Source organism: Eschrichtius robustus, chromosome 10, assembly GCF_028021215.1.
Source record: "Eschrichtius robustus isolate mEscRob2 chromosome 10, mEscRob2.pri, whole genome shotgun sequence".
NCBI classification, from domain to species: Eukaryota; Metazoa; Chordata; class Mammalia; order Artiodactyla; family Eschrichtiidae; genus Eschrichtius; species Eschrichtius robustus.
In genome coordinates, this window is record NC_090833.1 from 37,670,764 (window position 1) to 37,689,756 (window position 18,993).

An 18,993-nucleotide genomic window follows, 5' to 3' on the forward strand; every position below is an offset into this window, starting at 1 on the left:
AGAAAACAGCCAACTAGCTTCCCTACTTTGTAGCTCAGCAAAAACTGGGAAGGGAAAAATGTCTAAAGCTGGCCCTTGGTGTGTGTTTGGGGGCAATACATAGCAGACAGGCTTGGAGGGCTTACCTTTTCCTTAATTTCTTCAAAAACTTTGGCTCTTCTCTTCAGTGCCCTCATCTCCTCCTTGTCCATGGTGGAGCCCCTGCCTCCTCCCACCCCCACCTATCTTATGGGTTCCTTGGAGGTCACAGCTGCTCCTATTTTAGACTCAGGAATTGGCCGATGATAGGAAACCAAACAGAAACTTGGTAGGTGCCCCAAACAACAGGAAACAAGAAGCCAAAATAGCATCACAATCTTTTTATTATGATTCCCACTGTGCCCAGCCTCTGGGAACATCAGCTCCTTCTGGAGTGAAGGCTGAGCCATAGGGAGGAGCATGCAGCTGTAGTGATGGGAAGACAGGGCTTGAGGATGTTCCCCTCAGCTTACTGTCAAGTTACCTTCCGCAGAAAAGCACATAGGAAGGGCATAAGGGACCAGAGGCCATTGGATCCTCCATTGTTACTTGAGCGCTCTCAGAGCCCTTCTCACAAGCCTGTGTTTGGCGGGGAGACAGATCAGAGGCCATCTCTTATAGGAGGCTAGGCTTGATGGCCTTCGTTTCACCATGGATATGGAAAGGCCTTGCTACTTATACATTGATGTTCTTATCTGTGGTCATGCCAACCCACGCTATACAAACCAGAATGTGATTGGGCTTCTTAGTCACTGGCCTGAGCAGACCTGACACCCTCTCCATGATCTGGGTCATCAGGGCATTTGGCCCAGAGGGAAGAAAGTTTTTCCTCCGTGCTAGTGGGGTCTACTGGAGATTCTGTAACCTGTTCATTTTCTTTCCTTTCAAGGTTTCTAAAAGCAGTGGCAGCAGAAAAGCAACAGCAGAGAAAATGCCCAGTCCCACCCCACTCCAGCGTGGGCTGTCGGGAGCAGGCAGGATGCATTACTATCCCCCAGTCAAGGAGAACTCTGTTGTCTGGGCTGTAGCTAAGGGCCCAGAGAGAGATTCTGGGCAATTCAAACTAAGAGGCATGGAGAAAGCAGCAATTTTATTCCACTGTAAATAGAGGGGTAAAAAGGGGTTACGGTTACAGGTGCTGCCTGGATGTCCTGAAATTCTGGCATCAATGTTGTTTTACCTTTTAAACTCCAAGTATGTATCTGCCTTTACTCTGCTGGTTTAAAGGGGACATGCCTGCAGGATCACTAGAGCCTGCCACCAGTCCTGTCTGAAAGTTACTCTTGGCTCCGTGGTGGTCATGGCTGGCCTGTGACCCTGCCATACAGCTTCTTCTGAGCTTCCCTCTTGCCTTTAGGGCTTCTTGCACCAGCTTTACTGAAGCCACGAGACATGCAGTGGTTGAGGTTGAGGCTTAGAGGCCTAGGCACAATCCTGAGCCCACCCCCCAGAGAGGTGCCCTCTTCCCAGGTGGTTTGATTCTGTGCTTCCCATACTGTTGATAGGAATGGGGGACCCCTATATTTGGCCACTCTAACAAGGCCAGGGTGACATGCCGTAGGGAGCACCAGGGCCAGAAAGGCCAGTGTCCGGCCTGCAGCCACAGTTGCTTAGGCTGCGGACAGAAAGAGGCAACATGCTCATAGCCTCAGCCGTGGCTGTCCTCAAAGGAAGAGCTCTTGAAAGGGGTCAGTACCTAGGAGTAAGGAAACTGCTCCATCCCTGGGATCAAAGGGGCCCATTGCTCAAAAGAGCAGAGCCTGAATCTACTGGGGAAGGCTGATCTCAGGAGAGGAAGCCACGGAGCAGACCTAAAGAGGCTACATGGCCACAGCTATTGCCTCAGCTGACCCTGTGTCCCTGAAGCTCCATCGTGTCATCAAATGCCCCTGTCTTTAAATCTGAGCATGGAAAAGAGGACTTCTGGGTGAAAAACAGACTTAGGGCAAGTAGTCTTCAGAGGAGCATCTGTGTAGCCTCAGCCTCCCTTGGCTGGGGGGTGGGGTGGGTGGTGCTCGGGAAAAGGACTGATCTCTGCAATTTTGGGCAGCCAAGAAGAAAAGACTGAAACATTTTCTCATACTCTTATTAGAGTCAGTCGCTAATTTCTGTACTTGGCAGAATTTCAGACAGTCACAATGATTGATGAAAGGGCTTGAAAAGGAAAGGAAATTGGCTTCACTACGTTTATAAAAGTTTGAACATGTCCATATGTACTGGAGAGGGGCTCCGTGGATTAGGACACTGCAAAGGGAGATCTCAGAAAGGGGCTTGGGGTAGAGCTTCTGCAACTCTTGACTGAGGGAGCAGTGGAACCTCTCCTTTGGTAAAAAGCTAGATGCCTATGGAGAAGAGGCTGGTTGCTTCTCTGTGCTTTTCTGCTTCCTCGGATTCTTGTGACTGGGCACTCTACCCTTTGCTGAGGGCAACGTCCCCTGGACCCTTTGCAGCACGCCCCCACTGAGGAAGCTTGCCGCCCTGGAATAGGGAGAGGGTGATCCCAAATGGGCCAGATCCTGTTGTGGAAGAACTCTGGGGTCTGCTTTGCCAGGCCCTGGTATACAGCTGGCCTGATCCAGTGGCCCCCAGTCTTCACCACTCACCCACAGAAAGCTAGAAGCTGCAGCTCCAGAGAGGTAGGCATCGCCTTGGTCTGTGAAGGATCAGGGAACAAGAAGATGGACTGCCAATCCTTTTGATTGATGACGAGGCAGGAGAAAAAGCTACCGAGTTCTCAAAGCCCAGAGCTTGTTTTTACTCAAAATGCCCTGTCCATGAGATCAAGCAGCCCAAGGCCCTTGACATAGAAGGTGATTTGCCAGGAGAGTAAGCAAAAGCCCTTGTGCTTAATGTGCTTTAATCTCAGCGCAAAACCCTAGGGCTGGCTGCTTCGGATGCAGTCTTTGGGCCCAAAAGTCATGTGCTTTCTGTTTCTTTCTTTGTTTTTTTTTCTTGTTTTGGCTGGGTGAATAATGGCCCCTCCTACTGATTAGTCTTGGGAGTATGGCTATGGAGTATTTACAAAGAACTGGGGTTTTTGAAATGTTCGGAGCCATACACATGAACCCAGTTCATCTTCTGTATGCTTCCTTTCAGTCCTAAATAATCCAACCTCAGAAGCCTCTTACCTGGCTTCTAGGTCAGGCTCTAAGGGAGGAGACCATATAGTGCTCTTACCATGCCCCAGGTTACAGCTCCCTGCTTTCCTCTGAGCAGCACTGAGCTGCATGCTGCTTCTTCTGTAGAAGTGCCTTGAGCAATGGGGTTGTGTTAACTTCTGCATGACTGAGCCAACCCCCTCTCAAATAACTTGGTCGTCAGAACTGGCTAACCTAAGCCATTAGCTTGGAAACAGAAACTTGAACTCCAGGGCCTGTGCTTACCTGTAACATACACTGATTGGGGAATTTAATGACAACTTAGGAAGGACAGCTGGGGCTGGGAGGCCAGGCTTGGTGGCCTTGTGGCAGCCTCTCCTTGCCCCCAAAGTCTTCCCATGCCAGGTCCAGGCCCTAAGCTGGTGGGGAAGGACATGTAGTGAGCAATGGGGAAAAGCAGCAACTCAGGCCATATCTCAGTAACAGGGAGAAGGGAACACCTCTTCCTTCTGTGAGGCTTTGCTGGGACTTTCTCTGTTCAAGAGAGTTGAGATGCAAATCCTCTTCTTAGCTCCAGTGTCTTATCCTCATTGTCAGGTGGTTTGAAAGGAATCCCTTTTGAGGGCTTCTGTGGAGTTGTTCTTTCTTGGGCTATGAAAAAGGCTGGCTCTGTACTCCATACCATGGCACACTTTTCTAGGTCTGCAGTTGAGCTGAGCTGGAAGAATGGAAAAGCATGGGCCGTCTTCTCTCCTCTTCCATCCAGGCCTTGTCCTCACTGGAGCTCAGGCTTTGGGTCTCTGTGGTAGCCGACTTGGGTGAAGCACTTAACCCAGAGGGCTGTGACTCTTGCCATCATACCTGTTCCATTCAGGCCCCTGGGCTCTGGGTCATGAGCACCCACCTAAAAAACAGGGGCCAGGATGGCTCACCTTGGTTTTGGACTGTTCTGTTAAATAAAGACTTTTGGACTTGAATGACCTGGCTGAGAGGTTCCTAGAATTCTGGGTCCCTGGGAGGGGCTGCCTTCCCTTTTCTAATTAGGACTCCACAGACTAGTTGCCTTCTCTGTCACCAGGAATTGGAATTTAAATAAATAATAAATAAATAATAAGTGCAGTGGTGGTTTTCAACCATTTCCCCACCCCACCTGAGGGACATAGCACACACCTACCAGAACAGTGGCTCACCACAGAAGGGATTTTCAGTGTGGGAAGAGGGAGCCTGTCAGCATCTCTAGGAGAGTATGTGAGTCTGATATGCCCCCTTATTAAGAATCACTTGGCCAGAGACTGATCTGTTGTGAATCAGAACTGGCCAATAGAAGGGCTGAGTAGAGACCCCCTCGTTTATACCAAGGGCTTCACGAAAGAACTTTGGTCCTTCTTCAACCAAAAAGAACCAGGTCTCTGCAGGCATGGACAGCTAGGCATGTGTGTATGTGTGCATGTGTGTGCACACATATACGTGTGCAGTGGCAGGTCCAGTCTACGGTGTGAGGGCAGGGGGTGGTCCAGGAGCAGATACTGCCACAGCTCCCAGGCTTCTCCCTGTGGCAATGCATTTACTGTCTCTGTTGTGATGGGAATGTTGATTTCAGTGCCATAAAGCTTAGTGACAAACTGAGATGTGGCCAGTGCTCCATCCCCATAAGTCTCAGTACCAGAGGTTGGTGGGGGAAGGGAGAAAGTAAAGGAGGGAGAGAACGCCACTGTCCCCAAACTGAGCTTTTCTGCTCCATGCTATCCTGGGGGTTTCAGGTGAATGGCTGCACTGTTGGGGCGAGCAGCCAAGATGTAGACGACATTCTCCTGCAGGAAGGTAGGCCAGTCCACAAATCTGGAGTGGAAGCAAAGAACAGGTTTGTGAGGCCGGTTGCTGAGCCTGGAGGCTCATGAGACCTGCTCCCAGTGGCAGCATGGCTTGAGGTGGGCAAAACTCAGGGAAGCCCTGGCTTGTGCGTGACATGGTGATGGCAGGCTGTGCTTCCAGGGTGACAGACCAGCTCACTGGCCCTATGGATCTGGGGTCAAATGTGTACTCTTGAAGTCTGGTTTCTGGGGTGGGCATTTGCTGTTTTGGGGTGATGGCGGGTAACACCCAATCTTACTTGTGTGTGTGTAGGGGTCAGGGGTGTAGACAGCCAGGTGAGGAGGTGTCACTCACCTGGACTCAGGCTCTGTGGGCAGCGGGGCCTTGTCCTGACTCTTGCTGCTGCTGCTGGCTGGGCTGCTGTCTGCTATGGGACCCACATGGCTGACGCTGTTGGGCACAAGGACATGTGGTTAGGAGTGGGACACTGAAAGGTCCGGCCCCTTCCACATTCTGGTGAACCCAAAGCTCTGGATGTGCTTGTCCAGGCTTTTCTGACATGGGGCGACGGAGTTCGGAGCAGAGGCTGCTCTATGCCTTGGCCAGTAGGAGTCACCGTCCACTGTGTAAAGCACAGGGGGATCTTCTGGCTGTTGGAGAAACTGGCAGGAGAAACAGGGAGGTAGGTACCTTTCATACCAAGGGCCATTTGGCATGGAGAAAGGAGGAGGGTACGTGAGTGGGGGCAGGGATTGGTAGGGAGCGGACCTGACACTGCAGGAGGAAGCATCTGGGGGGCGTTTGCAGAACCAAGAGTGCTGGGCACGGCGGCACTCTGCCTCACTGATAGCGCTCCCGCTGCCCCGGGCCAGGAAAGTGGCCCGGGCTCGCTCCCGCTCCTTGACTGTCAGAAGCCTTAACAGAGAGTTCTGGGGAAGAAGAGATATAGTAAGACCTGGAGGTGAAAATATTTTGTAAACGGTCAAGCCACAGAGAATCCTACCTCCATTATCACCTCTGCACCCTCCCTTTGAAGCTGCCCAGAGCGTTTCTGGTAACACCAACATTTGCAGTGGGGTCCAGCGCTAATCAATCTTCCTTGGGCAGTTTCCCCAGCCTAAGCACTGGATCACCTGTCACTGGATGGAACCTGAGCCCTTTCCTGCTCAGAGAGTACCCAGTGCTCCTCCAACCTGCCTGGCATGTTTCCCTGGTCTCTCTCACCCAGCATCCCACAGACGTTTACCCCCAGCTGGCCCTTACCTGGGGACGTAATTGCTGTAGAAGTAGGAGGGACTCATGGGACAAGAAATCAGGCCACTCTATGTGTCCTCGGTGTTCAGGGTCCAGGGCTGCAAACTGGCGGGCTGCCTGCTCCTCTTGCTCCTCACTTAGAGCCCTGTCACCGTCCCCTCGCTTCGCCGTTTGGTGGCGGTAGCGCAGGAAATCATCCAGCGTCAGGGAGCAGTCTGTGGGGAGGCACCCCGTGCTAGCCATGCCCACCCTTTCCGCAGCCTCTGGAGTACCTGCACTCACCGCTAGGGTACCCTCCAGAGCCCCACCACCCACAGCTCTCATCCAGTCTTTGTCTCCATAGCCAGGATAACTCAGGCTGTGGCCAGTGGTGGGCCAACAGCTTGCGAACACGGTCCCATTTATGCCCTTGCCCCACAAATTCCGGAATACTCCTTTCATGGTTCATCCTAGAAAGTATGAAGAAGAAATCTGCCTGGCTCTCTCCATTGGCAGTACCATCCAGCCTTACCGGGGATAACTTTACACTGCTGAAAGGTCTCTGTGAGGCTGTACATTTCTTCCTCAGTTAGCAGCAAGTTGAGGTTGTTCTGAAAAAGAGGAAGAGCTAAGTCAGTGGCCATGTTGGCCAGTAAGAAAGAAAGGCCAAGGATCAAGAAGGATGGAAATAGTATTTCAGCTGGAAGGCAATTATTGGATCATCTAATCCCAGCCTCTCATTCACAGTCAAGGAGACTGAGGCCCCAGAAAGGGGAAAGGACTTTCTCAGAGCTGTCCAGCTCTGGGCAGGATCTTTCCCAGAACCCAGATATCCTGGCTCCAGCCCTGAGTCCCTTTTACTAAAATAGTGGTTTTTGAATTATTCTCTGAGATAGCTTAGGGGTTCCTTGGAGGTGCCTTAGGAAGCTGTTGCAAGGGAGAAGGGGGCAAGTGGGCAGGGTTCTGAATCCCTAGCTCCATCACCCAGAGCAGCTCCATCTTTATCCATTTTATGTATCTGGCTTCTGTGTTAGGCTGTGTTCAAAGAGTATTTTAGTTAAAAAAGTTTAATTCTAACTCCAGTTTCCATATTTCTAAAAATTGTTTAATCCTAAAGTTGTATCACTTTAACTTCAGAATGGTTTTGAAAGAGATGCCATCATGAAAAAGTTCCTAAAACCAAATGAATTTTTTTTTGTGGTGCCAGGGAAGTTTTAATTCCAAAAGAGCACTGATATGTTATTTTGTTAGCATTAATTTACAGTCTTACAGTCTTTAAACTACCAAATATTCTTTATAGTAGATCATTTTCCCTCTAAAATACCAGTAAAGAACAGGAGCAGACATTTCATGACTATTCATTTGTGGATTTCATGAAGAACTCAAACCATTCTTTCAATAAACACTTTTTGAGCACCTAGTATATGCTTGGCACAATGGTGTACAACACTGTGAGATGCTTAGTATGGCTGGAATGTAGAGTGTGTGTGTGTGTCTGTCTTGGGAGAGGGTAGGGAGGGGATAAAAGATAAGGGAGGGGAGGTAGGCAGAAGCCTGACTGTGAAGTGCTTCAAATGCCCTTTATTGAGCCCCTCAAATTGGGCCTTTTTTTCTGAGGGCAAATGGGAGTCACGGAAGGGTTTTTAAGTGTGGAGTGCCATGGTCAGCTCTTTGTCTGCTGTGTGGAGAATGGATTAGATGGGCAAAGTCTGGAGGCATGGAGGGCAGTTAAGTAATTGTTGCAATAAAGAAAAGATAAGTGGCTAAACTAAGACATGAGAATGAAGAAAAGGCGAGAGATTTGAGAGAGATTAGGAGGTAGAGTGTATAGGACCTGCTGACTCACTGGACGTGAGGGGTGAGGGAGAGAATTGAGTTGGGATTGGTAACTGTGGGGTGGTGGTGGTATTACTACTCACAGAGACAAGGCAGGGAGGGAGAATGGGTTTGGGGAAAAAGATGAGTTCATTTGGGGGCATGTTGAGTGTGAAGTACCTGTGAGACATCAAGATGGATATAAGTCCAAGAGACAGGAAATTTAGGTCTGGACCCACAGATTTGGGAATAATTGGTATTTAGATGGTGGAGTAGCCACCGAAGTGGATGAAGACGCAGAGAGAGAGAGAGTATAGTGGGAAAAGAACCCTGAGAGACACCAGCATTTAGGACTGGGACAAGAAACTAAGGGCACTTAGAAAGAATGGTCGGGACTTTCCTGGCGGTCCAGTGGTTAAGACTTTGTCTTCCAGTGCAGGGGGTTGTGGGTTCCATCCCTGGTCGTGGAGCTAAGACCCCACATGCCTCGTGGCCAAAAAACCAAAACATAACAAAGAAGCAATATTGTAACAAATTTAATAAAGACTTTAAAAAATGGTCCACATCAAAAAAAAAATCTAAAAAAAAAAAAGAAAGAAAGAATGGTCAGAGAAGAACCTGGGAAGAGAATCAGTAGAGGGTACTGGAAGCCAAGAAAAGAGAGTTGTACAATGTAGGAGGTAATGTTAACAGTGGTTATACGAGTCAGATGGAATTTTATTGATTTTCTATTTTCTCTGGTTTCCATATTTTGTGTAATAATTCTCACAAAAATACTCATACCCTAAGAAAAGAGGGGGCAGTAAGGAAGTGCTAAATACATCAGAGAGATCAAGTAAAAGATTCCTGAGAAAAGGTCACCGGACTTGACAATTAGGTCACTGGCGACCTTAGAAGAGCTAATTCAGCAAAATGATGGATGCAGAAGCCGAATTACAAGCGGTTGCAGAACCACAAGGAGATAATGAAGTCCTTTCAAGAAGCTTGGCTGTGAAGGGAAGGAAAGAAAAGAGAGGAGCTTGGAAGAAAGAAGGCTTTGTAAAAGGTCTGGTGGAGAGTGGTGGTAATGAAGGCAGGACTGTGACAGAAAGCCAGGAAGGGAGCCGTGTAATCCTGAGGGTTTAGGAAGGAGACACTCAGTCCTACCTCAGCAGAACACTGCCAAGCAGAGTTGCTGTGAGTGTGAAAAGGCTAGCATTTGGAGGAGTGGTGACTAGAGAAGATTGCCTGTAGAGCAGGCTCTGCTGTGGCATATTCCAGCTGGGGAGAAGGTATTTAAGTGACTGGAAATAACTGTTCTATGCTTCATTTTATGGACAAGCCATAGAGAAAGTGTTATTTGTTAGAAAGTGGCACATCTTTGCTTTCTCCTAGGCAGTAGGAAGAAGAGGGGATCAGCAGATACTCCTTACTCTGAAATCAGTGGATGAAGATACCTGCAGGGCAACAGATCAATAAAACAAGACTTGAACTCTATTCAGGTGTGCTGAGAAATGGATATGAATCTGGCTTTTAATCTTTTCAAAATTTGGAAGGCATTTATGTATAATTTGCAAAGTTCTGAATCAACAGGGCTTTGTTACTTAATTCACAAAATGATTGCTTCAGAGATGAAGAAAAATGCTCCTAAGAGTTAGGTAGAAGACCAAGTGAGAATCTTAGGACTAAGATGTTTTCCTTGGATGGAATCCATCCCTACTGGAAGCAAGCCGGTTAGGATTTCAGGTTAGTTTTTCAGATGAATACAATGAATGACAACTATAGACTAACAGAGAGTAAGTACTGCTCCAAGCAGAATTCGTTGTGAATAATTAGGTCTCGTCCTACCCATTCAGTCCTCTAGCTCAGTGGTTCTCAATTGGAACAATTTCGTTCCCCCACGATACATTTGGTAGTATCTGGAGATATTTTGGGTTGTCACAACTGGGGGTGGGTGCTACTGGCGACTAATGGGTAGAGTCTAGGGATGCTGTTAAACATCCTACAGTGCACACAGCCCGCTCAACAAAGAATTATTGTGCCCCAAACGTCAATAGTACTGAGGTAAGGAAAGTCTGTCCTAACTCTAGTGACCCGAACCTGAATACACTTCAGGTTACTGCCTAGAAACCAGTGTTCTAAGACTGGGCCTCCAGGAAATGTGCCAAATCTCTGGCAGTGCAGGAGCCCACCATCCCTGCAGTCTAGGCTCACACAGTAGTGGCAGCTCCAGCCTGTTTCCGTGTGTGCCGTCTCAGTCACCTCCGCGGCACTGTCTCCTTGGATGTAGCCCACGCGGCGCAGGCAGCCATCATGGAAGACCCTGGTGCAGACCCTGCACGGGAAGAGGCTCTCGGCTGTCCAGACCTCACAGACATCACACATCTCATCATTAACAACCTGGGGAAAGATGGCAGGAGTGTATAGGGATGTATAAACACAGCAGCAAGATCCTAGGCCACCAAGCACAGTGCTACCTGCCTGGGGCTGAGTGACCCTGGAGCAGCCTAAAGGAACTGAAGCCAATGTTATGGCAATAGAGCTTTCTCTCTGGAAGACAAGAACCAGTAGGTTCTTCCAGCTGCTCAGGTCTCTGTGATCATGTTTCTGAGCAGGGATGCTACTAGCATTTTTGGAAAGAATAATCTGTTGTGAGAGATTGTCCCAGGCATTGCAGGACCCTTATCATCCCTGTTTTTCTTGGCACCAAATATCAGGAGCAACTCCCAGTTTTGTGACCTTCCTGAACTCCCCCTACCCCCACCCCAAATTTCCAAATGCCTCCTACAGGGGACAGTATTATCCCTTAGGTGGGAGGGCTGGCATGGTATAATTCCTTATCACCCATTTCCTCAAGTCTTTCACTAAGACAAATCCAGGATGTAACATTTTTATTCTTGGGGAAGAAATTCAAAGACTCAGCTCCATCCTTCTGGTTTTGAGTCTCACTTCAACCATACCCAGGCCTCCCTGTCCTGCTCCCTGATCCCCAGGAGGTCTAAGACTGCGGGATTCTGCCCTTACTGGACACTCACAGGCTCTCTGGGCTCCAAGCGGATATCTGGAGGCTTGTCATCATCCAGCTTCCGGGTGGGGCGGATGAAGGCAGGGGGTGTGAAACGACTGGTCCTGTCAAACTCCTCCGGCTCCACTCCACGCCCATCCCGGAGCCTCTCCCAGGCGGCATGGTTGACACTGCTCTCTTCTTGGAGTGCTGGGGTGCTTTCCTCTGCTTCTTTCTCTTCCTGCACCTCCTGGACAGAGCCCTCTACCGTGCCACGGTGAGACCCTGAAAGTTCACCTGTGCGTCGGATGGAAGGCCTGTCCCGCAGCCCATCCTTGAAGGCAGACACAGCCAGGCTCACCTTCTGCACCTGCTCCACTGTCTGCCGCTTGGACATCAACACCCCCATGGCTCTGTGGACAGAAAGCAGAGGGGCCCAGACTCAGCCAATGGCTGACCATATTAGGGCAATTCGTTTCAACCATTCACCTAACTGGCAAGTGCTATTAAATAGCTTCTCCCTTTTCTGGAACTCAGTAGCATGGCGGGGTGGACAGAGCACTTGTTAAGGGGTCAGAGACCTTGGTTCTATTTCTGACTGGCCCTGTGACTTTGGTTTTCCTGTCTACAAAATGAGGGCGATCTGCTCAGCACACTTCACAGGGCTATCATGAGGATAACATCAGAAAAGGGGCTTAACAGCGCGTGTAGACTAGAAAGCATTCTACAAGTGTGAGATGGTATCTCTGTCTCCCTTCCTGTCCCAAAGTCAATTAGGTATAGGGGTCCCAGGCCTCCGCGACTTTGAGATAGTAGGAGACTCCAGAGCCCAAGTCTCTCCCAAAGATGACCCAAGGCATAAAGCAAGACTACAGCTATACATTTCAGACTTCTGACTGAAGGAATGCTCCTCTGACAAGTGCTGTGCACAAGAATCCATATCAAACGCCTACTTTTTGAGTCAGAGTGAATGAACTCCTATTTTTAGAGGACTCCTGAATTAGGCATTCAGGAAACTCTACCACCTCATCCATGTGGTCAAGGTCTCACACACTCCTTTGCTCCTTCTAATTAGTAGCTATGCCTGTTTATGTGTCTGTTTGTCTATCACAGACAACCTGCCCATCACAAGCTCTCAGGTGCTTCTCACACTTCTAAGGCTTTACTAATGTCACTGCCACATTTTCTGCTTTGATTCTCAGAACTGTTCAAGAAAGGTCCATATCCTTTACAGGTTAAAAAGGAATGTTATTCTTGCTCTTCCTCTGTAGTACCAGGGCATTGGAAAGTGAGGGCATGACATGGCACACTGCAAAGCTGGTCTGCTATTTCCTAGCCTGAAGGGTCTTAGTGGCATTCAGTTGGGGAATGTTTGTTCTAAGTGGAGCAGAGAGTCCATTTTAGCCTTGCTATCAATCCATCATAATCAAGGCTTATTGAACAGTACTATATGCAAGGCACCGACTGCTCATCATTGGAAATAGAAGATGGGAGAACACAGTCTCATCACTCAAGCTACTTAAGATCAGAACTGAAAGAAGAGTAAGACAGAGTGCTGGAAGTGCCTAAAGGAAGGTGAGACCATATTACTGGGAGTCAGAGTGGACCCTGAAGGATGGGTAGGAAGTTATCCTCAGTTTGTTTGGGGAAAAAGGTGACAGAGGGAAGGAGGAGAGATTCAGACCAACTAGAAGGCTACTATAATAGTCCAGGCAAGAGGTAGAGGGTTTAAACTGAAACGGTGGCAGCAAGAATGATACTGAGTTGATTTGATACTATGGAAATAGAGAAATTTAGGAATAAATTGATAACTTGATTGGATCAAGCGTAAAGCGCAAGAGAGCAATTTTATATTTATTTCCCAGCTTTACTGAGATATAATTGACATATAACATTGTTTAAGTTTAAACTGTAAATGTGATGATTTGATACATGAATATATTGTGAAATGTGTAACACAATAAAGTTAGTTAGCACATCCTTTTTTTTTTTTAACATCTTTACTGGAGTATAATTGCTTTACAATGGTGTGTTAGTTTCTGCTTTATAACAAAGTCAATCAGCTATACATATACATATATCCTCATATCTCCTTCCTCTTGCATCTCCCTCCCACCCTCCCTATCCCACCCCTCTAGGTGGTCACAGAGCACCGAGCTGATCTCCCTGTGCTATGTGGCTGCTTCCCACTAGCTATCTATTTCACATTTGGTAGTGTATATATGTCCATGCCACTCTCTCACTTCGTCCCAGCTTACCCTTCCCCCTCCCCGTGTCCTCAAGTCCATTCTCTACATCTGTGTCTTTATTCCTGTCCTGGCCCTAAGTTCTTCAGAACCTTTTTTTCTTTTTTAGATTCCATATATATATGTTAGCATATGGTATTTGTTTTTCTCTTTCTGACTTACTTCACTCTGTATGACAGACTCTAGATCCATCCACCTCACTACAAATAACTCAATTTCGTTTCTTTTCATGGCTGAGTAATATTCCATGGTATATATGTGCCACATCTTATGTATCCATTCATCTGTCAATGGACACTTAGGTTGCTTCCATGTCCTGGCTACTGTAAACAGAGCTTCAATGAACACTGTGGTACATGACTCTTTTTGAATTATGGTTTTCTCAGGGTATACGCCCAATAGCGGGATGGCTGGGTCGTATGGTAGTTCTATTTTTAGTTTTTTAAGGAACCGCCATACTGTTCTCCATAGTGGCTGTATCAATTTACATTCCCACCAACAGTGCAAGAGGGTTCCCTTTTCTCCACACCCTCTCCAGCATTTTTTGTTTGTAGATTTTTTAATGATGGCCATTCTGACTGGTGTGGGGTGACACCTCACTGTAGTTTTGATTTGCATTTCTCTAATGATTAGTGATGTTGAGCATCCTTTCATGTGTTTGTTGGCAATCTGTATATCTCCTTTGGAGAAATGTCTATTTAGGTCTTCTGCCCATTTTTGGATTGGGTTGTTTGTTTTTTTGATATTGAGCTGCATGAGCTGCTTGTAAATTTTGGAGATTAATCCTTGGTCAGCTGCTTCATTTGCAAATATTTTCTCCCATTCTGAGGGTTGTCTTTTCGTCTTCTTTACGGTTTCCTTTGCTGTGCAAAATCTTTTAAATTTCATTAGGTCCCATTTGTTTATTTTTGTTTTTATTTCCATTTCTCTAGGAGGTGGGTCAAAAAGGATCTTGCTGTGATTTATGTCAGAGTGTTCTGCCTATGTTTTCCTCTAAGAATTTAATAGTGTCTGGCCTTACATTTAGGTCTTTAATCCATTTTGAGTTTATTTTTGTGTATGGTGTTAGGGAGTGTTCTAATTTCATTCTTTTACATGTAGCTGTCCAGTTTTCCCAGCACCACTTATTGAAGAGACTGTCTTTTCTCCATTGTATATTCTTTCCTCCTTTATCAAAGATAAGGTGACCATATGTGCGTGGGTTTATCTCTGGGCTTTCCATCTTGTTTCATTGATCTATATTTCTGTTTTTGTGCCAGTACCATACTGTCTTGATTACTGTGGCTTGGTAGTATAGTCTGAAGTCAGGGAGCCTGATTCCTCCAGCTCCGTTTTTCTTTCTCAAGATTGCTTTGGCTATTCAGGGTCTTTTGTGTTTCCATACAAATTGTGAAATTTTTTGTTCTAGATCGGTGAAAAATTCCATTGGTAGTTTGATAGGGATTGCATTGAATCTGTAGATTGCTTTGGGTAGTACGATCATTTTCACAATGTTGATTCTTCCAATCCAAGAACATGGTCTATCTCTCCATCAGTTTGTATCATCTTTAATTTCTTTCATCAGTGTCTTATAGTTTTCTGCATACAGGTCTTCTGTCTCCTTAGGTAGGTGTATTCCTAGGTATTTTATTTTTTTGTTGCAATGGTCAGTGGGAGTGTTTCCTTAATTTCTGTTTCAAATTTTTCATCATTAGTGTATAGGAATGCAAGAGATTTCTGTGCATTAATTTTGTATCCTGCTACTTTATCAAATTCATAGATTAGCTCTAGTAGTTTTTTGGTAGCATCTTTAGGATTCTCTATGTATAGTATCATGTCATCTGCAGTGACAGCCTTACTTCTTCTTTTCTGATTTGGATTCATTTCTTTTTCTTCTCTGATTGCTGTGGCTAAAGCTTCCAAAGCTATGCTGAATAATAGTGGTGAGAGTGGACAACCTTGTCTTGTTCCTGATCTTAGTGGAAATGGTTTCAGTTTTTCACCACTGAGAATGATGTTGGCTGTGGGTTTGTCATATATGGCCTTTATTATGCTGAGGTAAGTTCTCTCTATGCCTACTTTCTGGAGAGTTTTTATCATAAATCGGTGTTGAATTTTGTCAAAAGCTTTTTCTGCATCTATTGAGACGATCATATGATTTTTCTCCTTCAATTTAACATGGTGTATCACATTGATTGATTTGCATATATTGAAGAATCCTTGCATTCCTGGGATAAACCCCACTTGATCATGGTGTATGATCCTTTTATTGTGCTGTTGGATTCTGTTTGCTAGTATTTTGTTGAGAATTTTTGCATCTATGTTCATCAGTGATATTGGCCTGTAGTTTTCTTTCTTTGTGACATCTTTGTCTGGTTTTGGTATCAGAGTGATGGTGGCCTCATAGAATGAGTTTGGGAATGTTCCTCCCTCTGCTATATTTTGGAAGAGTTTGAGAAGGATAGGTGTTAGCTCTTCTCTAAATGTTTGATAGACTTCGCCTGTGAAGCCATCTGGTCCTGGGCTTTTGTTTGTTGGAAGATTTTTTTAAAAAATTAATTAATTAATTAATTTATTTTTGGCTGTGTTGGGTCTTCGTTTCTGTGCGAGGGCTTTCTCTAGTTGTGGCAAGCGGGGCCACTCTTCATCGTGGTGCGTGGGCCTCTCACTATCGCGGCCTCTTGTTGCGGAGCACAGGCTCCAGAGGCGCAGGCTCAGTAGTTGTGGCTCACGGGCCTAGTTGCTCCGTGGCATGTGGGATCGTCCCAGACCAGGGCTCGAACCCGTGTCCCCTGCATTGGCAGGCAGATTCTCAACCACTGCGCCACCAGGGAAGCCCTGTTGGAAGATTTTTAATCACAGTTTCAATTTCAGTGCTTGTGATTGGTCTGTTTATATTTTCTATTTCTTCCTGGTTCAGTCTCGGAAGGTTGTGTTTTTCTAAGAATTTGTCTGTTTCTTCCAGGTTGTCCATTTTATTGGCATATCGTTGCTTGTAGTAATCTCCAATGATCCTTTGTATTTCTGCAGTGTCAGTTGTTACTTCTCCTTTTTCATTTCTAACTCTATTGATTTGAGTCTTCTCCCTTTTTTCTTGATGAGTCTGGCTAATGGTTTATCAATTTTGTTTATCTTCTCAAAGAACCAGCTTTTAGTTTTATTGATCTTTGCTATTGTTTCCTTCATTTCTTTTTCATTTATTTCTGATTTCTTTCCTTCTGCTAACTTTGGGGTTTTTTTGTTCTTCTTTCTCTAATTAGTTAGCACATCTTTTATCTCACACGATTACCATTTTGTTGTTGTTCTTATGGTGAGAACATTAAAGCTCTACTCTCACAGCGTCTTTCAAGTACACAGTATAGTATTGTTAACTATGGTCACATGCTGTACCTTAGATTCCTGGAAGTTTTTCATCTTATATCTGAATGTTGGTACCCTTTGATCAACATCCCTCCATTTCCCTCACCCCTCAGCCTTTGGCAACCATCATTCTGCTCTCTGTTTCTATGAGTTCAATGTTTTTAGATTTCGCACACAAGTGAAGTCATACAGTATTTCATATTTCATACAGCCTATCCCCGCCTGACTTAGAGGACAGTCTTAAATCGACTAACGAGAAGAAGGGTAGTGCCATTTACAGAAATTGGGAAATAAGAAAGAGGAACAATGAAATTGGATTTTGTATGTATTGAATTAAAGATGTCTCTGTGACATTCAGCTGATATGTTATCTGCTGCTTAAAACTTTTCAATGGCTTTCCAAAGCTTTCAGGATAAAGTCCTCCAAATCAGTTTCTTTACTATGGCCTGTGAGGCTCTCCTCGGTCTGGTGTCCCTTCTTTACTCTGTTCTAACCACACTGGTCTTTCCGTCTTTGTTTGCCATGCTCCCTCTATTATTATTATTTTTTTAAATAAATCTATTTATTTATTTTTGGCTGTGTTGGGTCTTCGTTGCTGCGTGCGGGCTTTCTCTAGTTGTGGCGAGTGGGGGCTGCTCTTTGTTGTGGTGCGCAGGCTTCTCATTGTGGTGGCTTCACTTGTTGCAGAGAACGGGCTCTAGGTGCATGGGCTTCAGTAGTTGTGGCACGCGGGCTCAGTATTTGTGGCTCGCGGGCTCTAGAGCACAGGCTCAGTAGTTGTGGTGCATGGGCTTAGTTGCTCTGTGGCATGTGGGATCTTCCCGGACCAGGGCTGAAACCTGTGTCCTCTGCATTGGCAGGCAGATTCTGTCCCCTGTGCCACCAGAGAAGTCTCCATGCTCCCTCTATTTTGGACCTTTGAACATTCCTTTCCCCTGATTAGAGCTCAGTTCAAGTACTGCTTCCTCATGGAAGTTACTGCCGTCTCCCCAAGCCAGGTAGGTGTGCTGACAGCACCATGCTCTTCTGCTCTAGAACACTCATCTTTGTTATTACATATTCAATAGGATGATTATCTAATCAGTGTCAGTTTCCTCTCTTAGATCGTTTTACCATGTGTAGTACCTGTCTCCACTGCCTAGCAATATGTCTAAAAGAGGAAAGGCATTTAATAATATTTCCCAATTAATTAATTGTGTATAAGTCTTTCTGATTTTTCAATAAAGTCTTAATACTCATAATATCTGATGACAGCCACGTCTTCTTTCTAGAAACAACTATTTTCTGTGCCACAGTGGTGCAAATTCCTACCCTGTCTGGGTGCTTGCCCTGCCATCACTTATCAAAGAAACCCAGCCCATATTTTTAAATTTATAAACCTACTGATAAGAAAGGAAAGATCCCCTCTCCCCATTTGTAAAATTTGTTTGTAAAATTAAAATATATGACTAAAGAATATTTGCTTTGGGCTTCCCTGGTGGCGCAGTGGTTGAGAATCTGCCTGCCAATGCAGGGGACACGGGTTCGAGCCCTGGTCTGGGACGATCCCACATGCCGCGGAGCAACTAGGCCCGTGAGCCACAACTACTGAGCCTGCGCCTCTGGAGCCTGTGGTCCACAACAAGAGAGGCCGCGATAGTGAGAGGCCCGCGCACTGCGATGAAGAGTGGCCCCCCCGCTTGCCGCAACTGGAGAAAGCCCTCGTACAGAAACGAAGACCCAACACGGCCAAAAATAAATAAATAAATAAAGAATTATTTAAAAAAAAAAAAAGAATATTTGCTTTGAGTAAGTGACTGTCATTTACAGGATGGTGGCAAAGGAGATTTATTGCGGAAAGATTCATTTATTTATTTACTTATTTATTTGGCTGCGTTGGGTCTTCGTTGCTATGCATGGGCTTTCGCTAGTTGTGGTGAGCAGGGGCTACTCTTCCTTGCGGTGCGCTGGCTTCTCATTGCGGTGGCTTCTCTTGGTGTGGAGCACGGGCTCTAGGCCCACGGGCTTCTGTAGTTGTGGCATGCAGGCTCAGTAGTTGTGGCTCGTGGGCTGCAGAGTGCAGGCTCAATAGTTGTGGTGCACGGGCTTAGTTGCTCTGCGGCATGTGGGATCTTCCCGGACCAGGGCTCGAACCCATGTCGCCTGCACCGGCAGGCGGATTCTTAACCACTGCGCCACCAGGGAAGTTCAAGGAAAGATTTACTGATCAAATTAGGAAATTGTTTAAGATGATTAAAAACTCATTCTTTTCCTCAGTTGCAAACAAATATGGGACAATAGGGGAATGGTTAAATTATGGTACAATGGAAGAATGAACAATATGTAAAACATTAAGGTAAAAGTAAATTTATTAATGTGGAAAAATGTTCAAAATATATGAACATATTTATGAAAAATGCAAGTTACAGAAATGCTCGTTATTATCTAATTTTGTAAGAATGCACGTTTT

The 18,993-nt window shown here is 46.0% G+C and overlaps 1 protein-coding gene across 2 annotated transcripts; it reads right to left on the bottom strand.

The window, feature by feature from the left end:
• Positions 1-4,858: 4,858 nt before the first annotated feature.
• On the bottom strand, positions 4,859-11,368 carry PHF24 (PHD finger protein 24). 2 transcript variants are annotated; one of them, XM_068553578.1, is made up of 7 exons: positions 10,991-11,368; positions 10,170-10,355; positions 6,694-6,772; positions 6,192-6,397; positions 5,697-5,857; positions 5,283-5,378; positions 4,859-4,955 (listed from the first exon to the last, which is right to left on the bottom strand). In XM_068553578.1, exons 1-7 carry the CDS (start codon positions 11,366-11,368, stop codon positions 4,859-4,861), a joined length of 1,203 nt encoding a protein of 400 aa, XP_068409679.1. The 2 variants fall into 2 exon arrangements, with proteins under 2 accessions (XP_068409679.1, XP_068409680.1); XM_068553579.1 differs by having other exon boundaries at positions 10,170-10,290; positions 10,991-11,118.
• Between the last annotated feature and the right edge of the window lie 7,625 nt (positions 11,369-18,993).